At 37.0% G+C, this 14,286-nt stretch overlaps 1 protein-coding gene across 1 annotated transcript in view; it reads left to right on the top strand.

Moving 5' to 3' along the window:
* Positions 1 to 7,707, top strand: part of ALPK2 (alpha kinase 2) — a 191,201-nt gene extending 183,494 nt beyond the window's left edge. Inside the window, exon 14 of the mRNA XM_044681511.1 lies at positions 6,921 to 7,707. Coding sequence (XP_044537446.1) covers positions 6,921 to 7,170 — 250 coding nt within the window. The 3' untranslated portion in view covers positions 7,171 to 7,707. The remainder of the gene's footprint in view (positions 1 to 6,920) is intronic.
* The last annotated feature ends 6,579 nt before the right edge of the window (positions 7,708 to 14,286 follow it).

A 14,286-nucleotide genomic window follows, 5' to 3' on the forward strand; every position in this document is an offset into this window, starting at 1 on the left:
CATGTGGTTCGATGGGGATATGATTGGGGATGTAGACTCTAAACCAGTGCTTCCCAAAGTGGGCGCCACCACCCTCTGGTGGGTGCTGCAGCGATCCAGGGAAGCGGTGATGGCCACAGGTGCATTTATCTTTCCTATTAATTGCTATTAAAATTTAAAAAAATTCCTGGGGGCTAAGTAATATTTTTTCTGGAAAGGAGGCGGTAGGCCAAAAAAGTTTGGGAACCACTGGTCTAAACAATCACCCTAGTACAAATGTTAATAATATGGAAATAGGTCTTGATCAATGACACATGTAAAACCCAGTGAAATTGCTTGTTGGCTATGGGAGGGGGGAGAGAAGAGGGGAATGAAAGAATATGAATCATGTAACCATGGAAAAATATTCTTAATTAATTAATTAAACTTTTAAAAATAATCAAGCAGAATAAATGCTTAGTAATTGTTGCAGGTGATATTCATATAGCACTTTAACAAAAAGTTATCTTGTTAAAAGATATCCTTATCCTCACAATAACTGTTGCCCACAGAAGCCAATAGGCTTCTGAAGGAAAGAGAGTATACATATATTTGCATATATGTATATAAACCACACATCACATAAATACAAGAATACAAGTCAATGGGCAGGAGGCACTAGCAGCCCAGAGAAAAGAAAGGCCACATGTATTTGAGAGTGTTTGATTTGAACTTTGAAGCCAAGTAGGGATTCTAAGGGACTAAAGGACTAAGGAAGGACATTCTAGGCATGAGAAATAGCCTGTGCAAAGGCATGGAGATGGGAAACAATGTCATGTGTGAGGAACAACAAGTTAGCCAGTCTGGTAGAGTACCTGAATAGGATTAGTATATAATAAAGCTACGAAGGTAGGTTGGAATCAGGTTCTGAGTGCCTTTAAATCCTGAGCAGAGGAATTTGTATTAGATTTTAGAGATAAGAGGAAACCCCTGGAGTTTATTGTACAGAGGAGTAACATGGGGAGATCTGTGCTTTAGGAACATCACTTTGGCATCTGTGCGGAGGAGGACTGGAGAGAGACAGACCAGTTAGGAGGTTACTGCAATAGTTCAATCAAAAGGTGAACAAACATACACGTAAAAAACAAAACTATTCAAAGACTTTTTCAAAGTGCTCATTAACATAATATCTATAGCTACAGCAGATGCATTTTAGGAACTAAATTGGCAGAAGCCTCTTTATCCAATGGGAAGAATGATGGGCTGGGTTCTCCATGAACTTCCTTTATTAACAAGAAGTATGGCTTTAGATAAGGTGCCTCTTACCTCTCTGGGCCGCAGTTTTCTCATCTGTAACCCAGCCATGTTGGACTATATGCCACTTTAGGGTCACAAAGCCCTTTGGCTACATTAACATCTAATTCCCACAGCCTTGTAAGGTGGGATATTATTATCCTCACTAAAAACTGAGCCTTAGAAGAGTACAATACTCTCATCATACTCTTGATCTCACCAAGGGTCATGCAGCCAGAATTGTAGGGTTTAGAAGGGTCATCTTATCCAGCTCCATCCCAAACACAAATGCCCACTATAACAGTGATTCCCAAAGTGGGTGCTACTGCCCCCTGGTGGGTGCTGCAGCAATCCAGGGAGGCAGTGATGGTCACGGGTGCATTGATCTTTCCTATTAGTTGCTATTAAAATTTTTAAAAAGTTGATTTCCAGGGGACTAAGTAATATTTTTTCTTGAAAGGGAGTGGTAGACCAAAAAAGTTTGGGATCCACTGGTCTATAGCAATCCTTTCAATTAGTCTCAAAATCAGCTAAGTGGTGCAGTGGATAGAGTACTGGGCCTACAATCAGACTCATCTTCCTGAGTTCAATCCAGGCTCAGATACTATCTGTGTGACTTTGGGCAAGTCTGACTCTTTGTGACCTCATTTGAAGTCTCTTTGACAAAGATACTGGAGTGGTTTGTCATTTTCTTCTCTAGTTCATTTGACAGATGAGGAGGAAACTGAGGTAAGCAGAGTAAATTGACTAAAGTCATCTTATCCAGCTCCATCCCAACCATAAATGAACTCTAACAATCCTCTCAATTAGTCTCAAAATTAGCTAAGTGGTGATGTGGAGTTAAAACCTTCCCCCCCCCCAAAAGCAATCCATCATTCAAGCAACTCTAACTATTAGAAAATTTCCCCTTTTGTTAAGTTATAATCTTTCTCTCTCTCTATTCTGCTCATTGGACTTAGTTCTCCCACTAGCAGCAAATAGAACAAGAGAGTTTTCTCTACACAACAATACTTGAAGTCTATTATCATATCCTCACTGTGTATTCTCCTCCCTCGATTAAACATCCCCAGTGTGTTTATCTTCATACAGCATGGCTTTAGTCCTTTACCCATTCTGGTTGCCCTCCCTTGATGCACTCCAGCTTTTCCATATCCTACCTAATTAGAGCTCCCCAAAGTATACACAGAACTCCAGATTTGGTCTGATGTTAGCAGACAGAGTATAGTCAACTCACTACCTCTTTTGCTTTGGACATCTTAATTCTATTCCTGGAGACCAAGATTGCATGAGTTTTTTCTGGCTGCCATGTCACACTGGGGGAATTCAGCTATTTAAGCCTCTGCTGAAGCAGATACTGCTAAAAAAAGAAAAAAGAAAGAATCACTGACCAGTTGGGCACCTGCCTTGCTGAGAATTTCATTGTTCAAAAGGTGGAGGAAGCAGGGAAGAGATTGCTATTCTAGACTTCTTTCCAATCCATAAGTAGGGCCTGGTTACTGAAATAGAAATACCCTGAACCTTGGAAGGAAGCAATCACACCACATCACATTGCTGATTCATTTGGAGATTGCAGTCCATTTTCACCTGAGCAGCTTTCTAGCCATGTCTCCTTTAAAAAAATACTTGTTGTAATTGCTTTTCCTTTGATGGCTTTTAGCCCAAATTCAGGATATAGTACACAGTAACACCAGGACTCAAACTCAAGTCCCACAAAATTATAAATTTAGAGCTAAAGGGGGTCATCTAATCCAGACCCTTCATTTTTCAAAATAGCAAAAGAAGCTCCAGACAAGTGGAATGACTCACCAAGGTCATATAGGCAACAAGTAAGCAAGAGAGCGTGAATTATGAAAAGAAGTAAAAAATGATTTAATTAGGTTTGACAAGAAGTTGTCAATTTGAAATTTCAATATTATTTGGAATAGATTAACATTTACTATTATTAGTACTGAAAGTCATCCTAGTGTGTAGAGAAATTAGCCAATGACAGCAGGAGGCCACAATTGAAAAGCATTTTGAATCTAAACATCCATGAGGAAAAAACACAATTTTTTCAGTATTATTTATCTGATAATCTAGAAGTTTATGAAATTTCATCAAATTTGCTAAGTGCTTAGAAGCATTTGAGGCTTCCTATTTAACATGTAAAGACAAAAAAAACCATACCCCCATTAGAGAAACCTTTGTTGTTTCTATCATAGTAGACCTGGCCAAAATAATTCACAGAAAACAATAAGATAATAAGCTAAAACACATTCTTTTGTCAGCAAAATACAGGTGGAAGGAATATAGAAATTTCATAGGAAATAAAGCAAAAATTTTGATAAAATATCCCTGAACAGACCCAGAATTTGAATTCAGTTCTTCTAGCTTTATTCTGCCTTACCAGGCTGGTTGTCATGATGCACCTAAGAACTTACCTATTTCCATATAATGAAAACTTTCTGTTATTCTGTGTTTAGTTTGCAATGAACTTCAGAGAAACCATTTTGAGATCTTCTCTGAGGATATGCTGCTCTCTATGATTGCTTGGACTTGCCTGCCTTCAAATTCTCTCAGGCCCAGGGCTATTGCTTTGATTTCCATAGTTACAGTTCAGAGGGTGAAAGCAGGATCCAATTTCTCTCAGAACACTGGGGCAATTCATTAAAGTCCAGTGACAGAAAGTACAGAGTATCTGTTGTTCCTATGGGGGGTAACAAGCTTTAGGAAGAAAATGGACTAGGGAAGAAATAATACCCCAAAGCAGTAGAGATGATCAGGGATGATAAATGGGCAGTTTTAATTACATAAATTCAAAATGAAAAATGAATTACATAAAAATAAAAATCAATGCAGCTAAAATTAGAATAGATGCAGTTTACTGGGAAAACATTTTTGCAGCTTATCTGATGAAGATCTGGTATCCGACATACATAAGGAAAAGGTTCAAATTTATAGGAATGAGATCTATTTCTCAAAAGATAAATGATAAAAGGGTAGGAACAGACAATTCTCGTAGGAAGAAATTCAGTCTATCCAAAACAAAACAAAACTATTCAATAATCCAAATCACTAAAAATAAAACCCAACCTTAGATAAATACTAATTAGCAAAATCCTAAATTCCTATCTCATAGCTGCCAGATTGCAAAGAGGACTAAAAAAAGGAAAATTATGATTATGAGAGAGTCTATAAGAAGACAGGTACATTAATGAAAGAAATTTGTAACCATATCTAAAAAGGCACTAAAAAATGCATTTCCTCAGATCCAGCTATGCCACTATTGGGTTTATGAGTCAAAGAAATGAAAGAAAGTACAAAAAGACCCATATGTCTATAAATATTTATAGCAGCTATCTGTAGAAAAGTCTGGAAATTAAGGAAGTGCCATGAATTAGGTGAATGAATTATGGTATACTAACATAATGGTGCTAAAAGAAATAATGAAAAGAATGGATTCATGAAAACCTTGGAAGATTTGTATGAAATGATGCAGAATGAATTGAGCAGGGCCATACTTAAATCAGATCATTGAAATGACCAATTGTAACTCCAGTTGGCCAATAATGAAGGGTGTTATCTACCTCCTGACAGAGAGGGAATAGTTTCGAGGTACAGAATGAGAGACATTTTGGGACATCGCCAACCTGCTCATTTGTTTTGCTTTGATTTTTTGAAAATTGATGGAGGGAGAAGGAGAGGCTAGAGGTATTATGGGGAAAAAAGAAAAGAAAGAAAAGAGCATCAATGAAGCATGTGAAAATGTACAGAAGAGAACAGGATGAACTATAGAAGGAAACATGAGCTGGTCAGCTTTACAAGAGCATATTTAATTTTATTATATATTCAAAAGGAAAAGGAAGCTTCATGTAATAGAGATTACAGTTTCATGTATAATCTTCACTATCTACTCTATTTTGTATTGTAAGAGGGAAAATTTAGGTATTTATAGATATATATTAAAAATATGTGGCCGCCAGGAATCAACAATTTAGGTTGATTCCGTAATCAAATCAGACCCAAGTCAGCATCGGGTTGAAGAGTTTATTTACAATCAGTAGGTAAAAGAAGGAATAAAGAGAAAAGGAGAGGCTAGTCCAGGCCAAAGGCCTGGACGGAGGGAGAAGGTTAAAAGGCTAAATAAATGAAGCTGTGAGCCACAAGGCCCAACAGTCAGATAGGCAGAGGTTAGAATTGGCCCAGCAAGGCCAAGGAAGTCAGCCTAACTTACCCATGTGACAATATTGAGTGTAAGCTGTCTGTGGTCTCAGGAGATGCTTCTTCTTCCAGTTCAAGACGGCAACTCCCCCACAGGAAGTTCACTCACTTACTTAAAGAGATCGTGTCTTTCATCACTTCCTGTGGTCCACCTCTAATTCAAATGGACAAATGGCAGTTTCTACATTGATTTGGACTGCCCAAAGGGCAGTCCCTTATTCTTGATTTGTTACTTATTGTCACGTGTGGGTAACTTGTCTCCCCTCCCCACTAAGGGAGGTAAGAGTGACATCATTAGCACGCCTGGGTTGAGTAGATTTTTGACTATTAATGGGATCGAGCTAATTCTGTTTACACAGTATGCAGATATGCTCCCTTTGTTTCATGTTTGAGGTCAGAATTAAAAAAAAAAATTTAATTGGTTTTAGTGTCATGCTCCTGGGTAGGCTACTAAGTCTAAGGTAAATAGTCTTTGGGGATAGGAAGCGGGATACAGCTTGGGATAGTGGGAAAAGCACTAAATTGTGAGTGAGGAGGCCTGAATTCTAGTCCTCCTACTGCTGCCAAGGAATTATGTGACCTTGGGCTAGTCGTTTTACTTCTTTATGTTTCAGTTTTCTTTAAATTAGTAATTGCATCATCTTTGAGATGTTCTCTAGTTCTAAATAAAATTGTACTATTCCTTTCATAAGGAAAACTTGATGAGGAAAAAAGGAAAGGGTGAAGATTAGTTACTGGACTTTCATACCACTGAGATTTCTTCCAGAAACCTGTCAAAATGGTCTATTGCTACATATATAATAAATCAAAAATGCAAAATATACTGTATAAATGGAAATTTTGAACTTTGGACTTCATCCCCCCAAAATCCCTTAGTTTTCCCAAAATTCCCTTTAATCTCTCTTGTGCCTCCAGGTTTGAGTGGTCACGTTATTGTTTTATAGTTGGCTGTAACTCCTCCCTCTTGCTCTTTGGTTCCTGGGAGTGAGCTGGTTAGTACCATTTAGTTAGTCTCTTTTGTTAGTTTATTATGAATAAAATATTTATAAATAAAACATTTAGTATTTGGTATATTAATTTTAATCTCCACATTTATGGCGACCACGAAGGGATTTATGGGGGATGAAGTCCAAGGTTCAAATTTTCCATTTATACAATACTGACATCATATGATTTGTTTATCACTTAGAACTCTTTGTGAAATTATATCAAAGGTGATTTTACTTTTACTGCATAAGATTAATTGACTTACCCTTAAATTAAATTTGCATTGTATTCACTGTTTTCACCATTGATAGTCTTCTCTTTCATTTAGTTACTAATAGCTCTATTTTTGATGCTTACTACATGTGTAATGAATGGGCAAGCTACATAATTCCTTTGGACTTCAATCCTCCTCCTTTGAATCTGGTAGATCAGCTCTTTCTGGTAAGGTCTCCATTATAAAATTTCTCTCTCCTCTTCCACAGGTACAAAGGTTTTAAAGGCAACTGTTCCATGACCTTCATTGATCAGTTTAAAGCCCTGCACCAATGTAATAAATATTGTGAAATGCTGGGGTTAAAATCCCTTCAAACCAATAACCAGAAACAGAGGAAACCAATCATGGGGAGAGGCAAAGTTCAACCACCCAGCACCCCTGCCAAGAAGGCTGGGGCCAATGCCACAATAGAGAAGAAAACAGACTCCACAGTGAAGTCACCTGCCAGCAGAGAGTGAGAGAGAAGAGCAGAGACCTCATGGGAGAGGGACTTTACAGTCAATTATAAGACTGTAGCTATTCCCAGTTTGAGTGCCTTAAGAAGCTTTGGAAGACTATGACCTGCTGTCCTCATTGAAATGTTAGCAGGGAAGGACCTGTGATAAACTTACTGGGAAAACAAACCAAACTCTCCATCAGAGCTATACTTAAGTCCTCTCTTTGTATGAACTTTTCAACATTTTTACCAGTGTCACATCTTTGTATATTTGTGGGTTTTGCACATTGTTGTGTTTTCAAGGACTTAATATAAGGATGGAACTGTCCCTTGTCCTATGACCTTTCTTACTTCCCACTCAGAACTAGACCAGTGATGCTTTGGCATTCAGCTGCTATCTAAACTTAAAATATGAATGAATGACTCTTGAAGTTTTGCACTAGTGTTGATTCTTGGCCTTGTTGTTAAAATTTTTCAGTAATGATGACCTTTTTCATAATTATTTGCACAGTTGTTACCCTTATGGAACTTTGACATCAGGTGTACTTTTCTGTTTAATTAAATTCCTATTTAAACAAAAACAAGTTGTGTGGGTACTTGGATCATTGCCAATATCTTTTCTGTATAATTTGTGCCATTAGCCAGATCTCCTGAGTTTAGTAATCACCTAATAAGGTGACCTACTCATATGACATTTGCTTTTTGAAACAGAAAAGCTCTAAAAATGGACATCTGTGGTTTCTCTATTTTTAGGCCTCCATTTGAAAAGGTACAAACTTTCTATTATCTTTCCATAAGTCCAGAACCCCAAAGATTGATGACTTTTTCTCTGGTTACACAAGGAGCCATAAATATTGGGCTGTATTTTCTCTTGTATACACAGGAGGGTGTTAGCTCTACACCATTCTGGTTTATACATAGGGCCTTTCCTTTACCACCCCCGTTCCCAATCCAGCTCTCACTAACTCTTTTTTCACCAGTTGATTATGCCAATTCTTCTAAGCAGTGATTGGGATAAGAGAACAGATCTTATGGTCTTTCATGGAATGGGCTTGTGTCAAATGGCTAGACCAGTGATGGGGAAACTACAGCCCGCGGGTCAAATGCAGATCCCTGAAATGTTCTATCCAGCCATGCTACATTATTCCTAATTTGTCGAATACAGTGAGTAGGATACAATACAATGAAACTTCAAAAGAGTTGCCTTAGAAACAGACTGACAGATGAGCATTTCCTTTCCTTTGGCCCCCTCTTTAGAGTTTGCCCATCACTGGGCTAGACAGATTTTCTGTCATTGTATTCACATGAATAGACATTCAAGACATTGACACCAAATTTTCCAACTGACACCTGCATAGGCCTTTCCTCTCTTACCCCTTCCACCAAAGAATATTTCAGGTTGGAAGAAAATTAGTTAACCTGGGCTTATCCTTCCTGCCAGTACTTTTTCCTGTTTGGAGATTAGTTTATCAGGGCATGTATATGGGACAGATGTTGCAGATTGACAATGCTATGGGCTCTAAACAGAATGGAAGTAAGGTATTAAATATTTTTCAGGAACTTAGAGCTTAATGACCATTTAGGCCAACTTGTATCCTAATGAGAAAAGAATGCCTTCTTCAACATATCTGACAAATGTCAGCCAGGCTTTGCTTAAAGATTTCTAATGAGGGAGAGCTACTTTCTGAAGCAAACAATCCACTATTAAGAAATTCTAATTTAGTTGGGAAGTTTTACCTAATATCATTACTACATTTTCCTCTTGGGACTTCCAACTAATGCTTCTAGTTCTACTTTTGGTGCTAAGCAGAAGCAACCTAATTCCTCTTGCTCATCGCCATCTAAATATTCCATGACTCCTATCACATCTCCATTAAGTCTTTGGATATTCAGGCTAAACATCCTTACTTCTTTTAACTTGTCCTCAGTATAAACTTGAGATACTTCTCCAACCTGGTTTTTCAACTCTGAATAATTTCCAATTCATCAAAGACCTCCACAAAATGTGCCCAGAATTAAACACAATCTTTTAAATGTGATCTGACTAGAGAAGAATGTGGCAATATTATCCCTCTAGCTCTAGATGCTATGGCTTTCTTAGTTCAATCAAAAACCATACTACCCTTTTGGACTGCCATATTGCTCCCTAGTTCATTTTTAGAGGAATCATTATCTAGCTATGCCTCATTCATCTTATATTTTTGAAAACAGTTATAACTGAGAATTTTTGTCTAGAACAAGGTGTGCAACAGAGTCAGAGAGGAATTTTGCCTAGGGCTTAGCCACCAAGGATGCCAAGAGATTTCTGTACTGTAGAAGAAAATAGACATTTCTTTGGAGGGGTTAGGGTAGTGAGATTTGGTAGGACACTGGAAGACAGTAGTATGACTGCTTGAGATGGGGGAAGGACATGCTCCATAATGAGTCCTCTTCCCTCCCCTCTCCCCCCATCAAGGGTTGTCATGGGGGAGCTGATCTGGAATGTAACCACTGAGGGAAAAAAGCACCCAGGACATCCATAGGTTTTTATGCTGTTGAAGGATTGGCCATTGCCAGTCAATGAAAGGTTGGGTCAGGGGAGGAAGGCAGTATGCCCCAGGGTGCTGCTATCTGCATGCTCTAGATTTTGAGCTCCTGGGGCAAAGCCCTGGTTTTCCCAAGTACATTACTGATTCTATTTGTAAAGGTGATTTTCTGAACCCAATGGTAAGATTTTACATTTATCTCAATTCAATTTTATTTTGTTTAGTTCATCCTAGTGTTGTACACTCTACTTTTTTTGAAAGTTAGAAGAACATTTGCCTTTCCCCAGTTCTGTGGTACCTGAGCCATTCTTCATGATAGCAAGAAGACTTCATGTGAGTTTGATGTCCTGAGCTTTTCAAAAGCTTTTTCAATTGTTCTCTTAACTCACACCTTACTCTGGGCATCAAATCCCTGTTGGCCTATTTTTATTCTTTCTTTTACATTCCAAAGATCATTTTCTTAGCAGAGAAATCAGAAAAAAAAAGAGTTGAACCTTGATGACTTCAAGAACTTCAGTCTATTATAATCACCCTTTTCACCTTGAGATCATATTCCTTTCTGCCCTCTTTTCCCTAATATAGCTAATGGCAAAAACAAAACAAAAAGAGTATTTTAGTCTTTAGACTACACCTTAGTGTTTATTCTTCATTACTTGACTTGGTTTAATTCTGCACATGGCTTAAAAATTTTTTTTGATCTGTTCTTTGTGCACCAACATAGGACTCTAGATAACTCACCAAATTATTTCTCTTTTTGACTTCAGAATTCCATCTTTGTCAGCTTCCCTTATTTCATGGACTGATTGCTCTGTATGAAATTTTAGCTTTCTATTTAGAATCTATAGGAGAACATGGAGAAGAAATATATATGATGAGAAGGTATGGATGTATTGCAATCTATACTAATGGAAGGAATGCCAACATTGATAAGATCACAAGCCTATAGAAGTATTTAAGAGTTGGAAATAAGTATTGGTTCCAAGATAGAAGGATGGTAAGGGTTAAGCAATTGGGCTTAAGTGACATACTGGGGGTCACAGAGCTAGAAAGTGTCAGGAGTCAGGTTTGAAGCTGGTCCTCTGGTCTCCAGGATTAACTCTTTACCCTCTAAGCTGCCTAACTGCCCCCTTAGTATCAATTCTTTTTTTCCATGGGAAAAAATATTCTTTTTTCTTGTTTACACCTGGTTTATTCTTTGATTTAATTGATTAACTTAATGCAGAGTCCAGGTAAGCCTCTCTCATACATAAATGAGGAAACTGAGTCCAGGAAAAAGAAGGCTTTCTTTTTACTCCCAAAGGACACATAGTGGCACTCAAGCCTAGAATTTAGGTCTTTTGGTTCTCATTCAGTACTCTGCGTAGTATGATATTAGGTTAGGCCACCCAGCAAAAGTCTTTCCCGGGCCAAGAAAAGATGAATAGTTAGATATGGGTGTTGATGTTGATGATGCTGATGCTGATGACATTGGTGTTGATATTGATGACATTGATGATGTTGGTGTTGTTATTGTTGTTGATGATGATTGAATTTGGAGTTGGAGATTTTCCTTCCATTTTAACCTTTCTGACCCTTCCCATTGTAATGATTAAAATTGTCTTAGAGACTGTCTCTAACCTCTTTCCCTCTTCCACTGAATTGGTCTTCCCCCCCCCCCCCATGTACTTCTTTATGAAAGATAAAATTACCCTATTTTATTCCTTTTCCAATTTCTCTTTGCATTATCCTCTTTTTTAGCGCCTAATCTTTTATATTGACATTTCATCCTATACAGTTTGTCACTGTTCTCTTTAAGTATACTTCTTCTAGCTACCCTGATAATAACATTACCAATATCATCTTTTCTTATAGGAATACAAATCATTTGAACTTTTTGAGTCCCTTAAAAAAGTTTTTTTTGTTTGTTTTTCTTCTCTTTTTTTAATTACCTTCTAGTGATTCTCTTGAGTTCTGTGTTTGGGCATCAAATTTTCTTTTAAGTCAGTTTTCTTTATGAATGCTTAGAAGTCTTCTATTTTATTAAATGATCATAATTTCCCCTGTAAGAATATAGTCAATTTTCCTGGGTAGTTGATTCTTGGTTATAGATACAGTTCCCTTGCTTTCTGGAATGTTATATTCCATGCCTTCTGGTCCTTTAGTGTGGATGCAGCTAGGTCCTGTGTTATACTAACTGTGGTTCCATGATATCTGAATGGTTTCTTCTTAACAATTTGTAGTATCTTTCCCTTGGTCTGGTAGTTCTTGAATTTGGCTATAACATTCCTGGGCATTGTCAATTGGGGATTAAATGCAGGAGGTGATCTGTGGATTCACTTTTCCCTCTTGTTCAAGAATGTCAGGACAGTTTTCTTGGATAATTTCCTGTAGAATGTCCAGGATTTTTCTTTTGTCATGATTTTCTGGTAGTCCAATAATTCTTAAATTGTCTCTTCTGGATTTATTTTCCAGGTCTATAGTTTTATCAGTGAGGTATTTCATATTTTCCTCAATTTATTCAATCTCTTGATTTTGTTTCATAGACTCTTGCTGCCTTGTAAAGTCATTTGTTTCTAGTTGTTGGATTCTAATTTTTAAAGACTGAATTTCATCCCTGGATTTTTGATCATTCTTCTCCTTCTGGCCTATTTTTCTACATAGGTCATCTTTCACTTTCTTTGCCCCATTTTCAAGCTAGTCAATTCTGGCTTTTAATACACTATTTTCTTGTTTTAGTTCATGTGCCTTTGTTTCTAGATGCCTTATTTTGCTTTTTAAGTTCTTTTCCCAATTGTCTTCAGCCTCTCTTAATTGTCTTTTGAATTGTGTTTTGAGTCCTTCCAAAGCCTGGGTCCAATTTACTGGAGTTTCAGCATTTTTGCTTGGTGTTCCTTGGTTCTCCTCTGTTCCATTTGCTATTCGCTCATTACCTGGATAGAAGTTGTTGATTGTAATTTTTTTTCTTTTTCTGTTGTTTATTCATATTTTTTTCCTTCTTTCTCCCCTGTCATTGGCTTGTAATCGTGCTCCTTTGATTATTTGTAGGATCTCCTTAGTGTCAATTCTAAGAAAGTAAGGATTTTTAAAAAAACCTGAGACTAGAAGGAAAAAAGGCAGAGAAATGCAAATAGTAATGTTTCATTTTCTTACTTGATATAAAATAGTTCTGATATATCCAAAATATTAAAATAAAAATGGCATTCTATAAAATATTTTAAAAATTAAAATATGAATTTTATACCAAAAAAACAATGGGATTAAATAGCTTATATAACAGTTTGTCATCTTAGGTTTTTTTTAATCCATTACCATAGTTGTTATCTTAACATTATAAACTGCCTATATGTGGAAAGGTCCAATAATTTTTAGATATCCCAGAGTCTTAATTTGCCATTAACTACATTTTTGTTTCCTCTCTGGTTACTACACATTGCTCAAGGGGCTTTGCTCAATAAGGATTAGGCAGCACATGAGATGATGCCTAATATCACTTTTGGTATTAATTAAGTATTGATAATGAGCACTGAACTCAGTGTTCTTGGGTCCAAAAGGTCTTGGATTCTAAAATCAGAACCATAGCTGCCTTATGTGGCTGGTGGTAGGCTACTAACCTCTGGGATGCTTAGATATTCGATTGCTGCCTTTATAATAATAATAGCTTGTACTTATATAGGTTTGCAAAGCATTTTACATATCTTCTATATCATTTGATCTTTGCAAATGACCTTCTAAGATAAAGCCTATTATAAATAGGAATGAGCAAAATTAGACTGACTTGCCCAAGATCAAAGAGTTAGTAAGTTTCTGAAGTGAGATTTGAACCCAGATCTTTCTGACTCCAAACCAGGCATACTATCTGTTGTACTATCTACCTATATTGTTGTTTTATTTAAGAGTTGTTGAGTTAACATTTCCCAGCTAGGAGGCTAATTCATAAAGTTAACTTCTTTTCCTTAGTTTCTGGCAATGGGAGAATGAGTGACTGTTCTCCAATCAATGTTTGCTGCTATCAGTCGAGGAGGTTCACTACTTTTCTCTAGAAAATTTTTCCATTAACTCATGTTCATAGAATTTCTGAATGACAGAACAGTAAGGGATCTCAGATCATCTAATTTACTCTCTTTCATTTTATAGATGAGAAAAATGAAGTCCTGGGAAATAGTGAACCTGCCTAAGCAAACCTTAAAGAATTGTTAGCTAACAAGCTCCAGAGAGAAGCTTAGGGATACATGACTTATTGTGTCCTTTAATTAGATGGAATCCAGATGTTTCTATGAATGTTCAGGATTCAGTGGACAAAAGGAGAGTGTTTTAAGTCTAGGCTAGGTCAATATACAAGCACTTATTAAGAACCTACAATGTGCTGAGTACTGGGAAGTGTTACGATTAAAAATGATAAAGACTGATATAATAATATAAATTAGTATTTTAATTAAAGCCATGCTGATAGAGATAAAATCATTAGACCACACGCTTGTAAGAATTTAAAACTGCTGCCCCAGCCATTATTGTTACCTCCGCGTGCTCAGGTAGCTAAAGAGAAAGTTCAAAGTCACTTCCCCCTATTTAAAACAGTCCCTCACCTTGAATACGTAATCCAAAACAGGAAACCCATTGGACCACAGGAAATGTAG

This window comes from Gracilinanus agilis, chromosome 1 (genome assembly GCF_016433145.1).
Source record: "Gracilinanus agilis isolate LMUSP501 chromosome 1, AgileGrace, whole genome shotgun sequence".
NCBI classification, from domain to species: Eukaryota; Metazoa; Chordata; class Mammalia; order Didelphimorphia; family Didelphidae; genus Gracilinanus; species Gracilinanus agilis.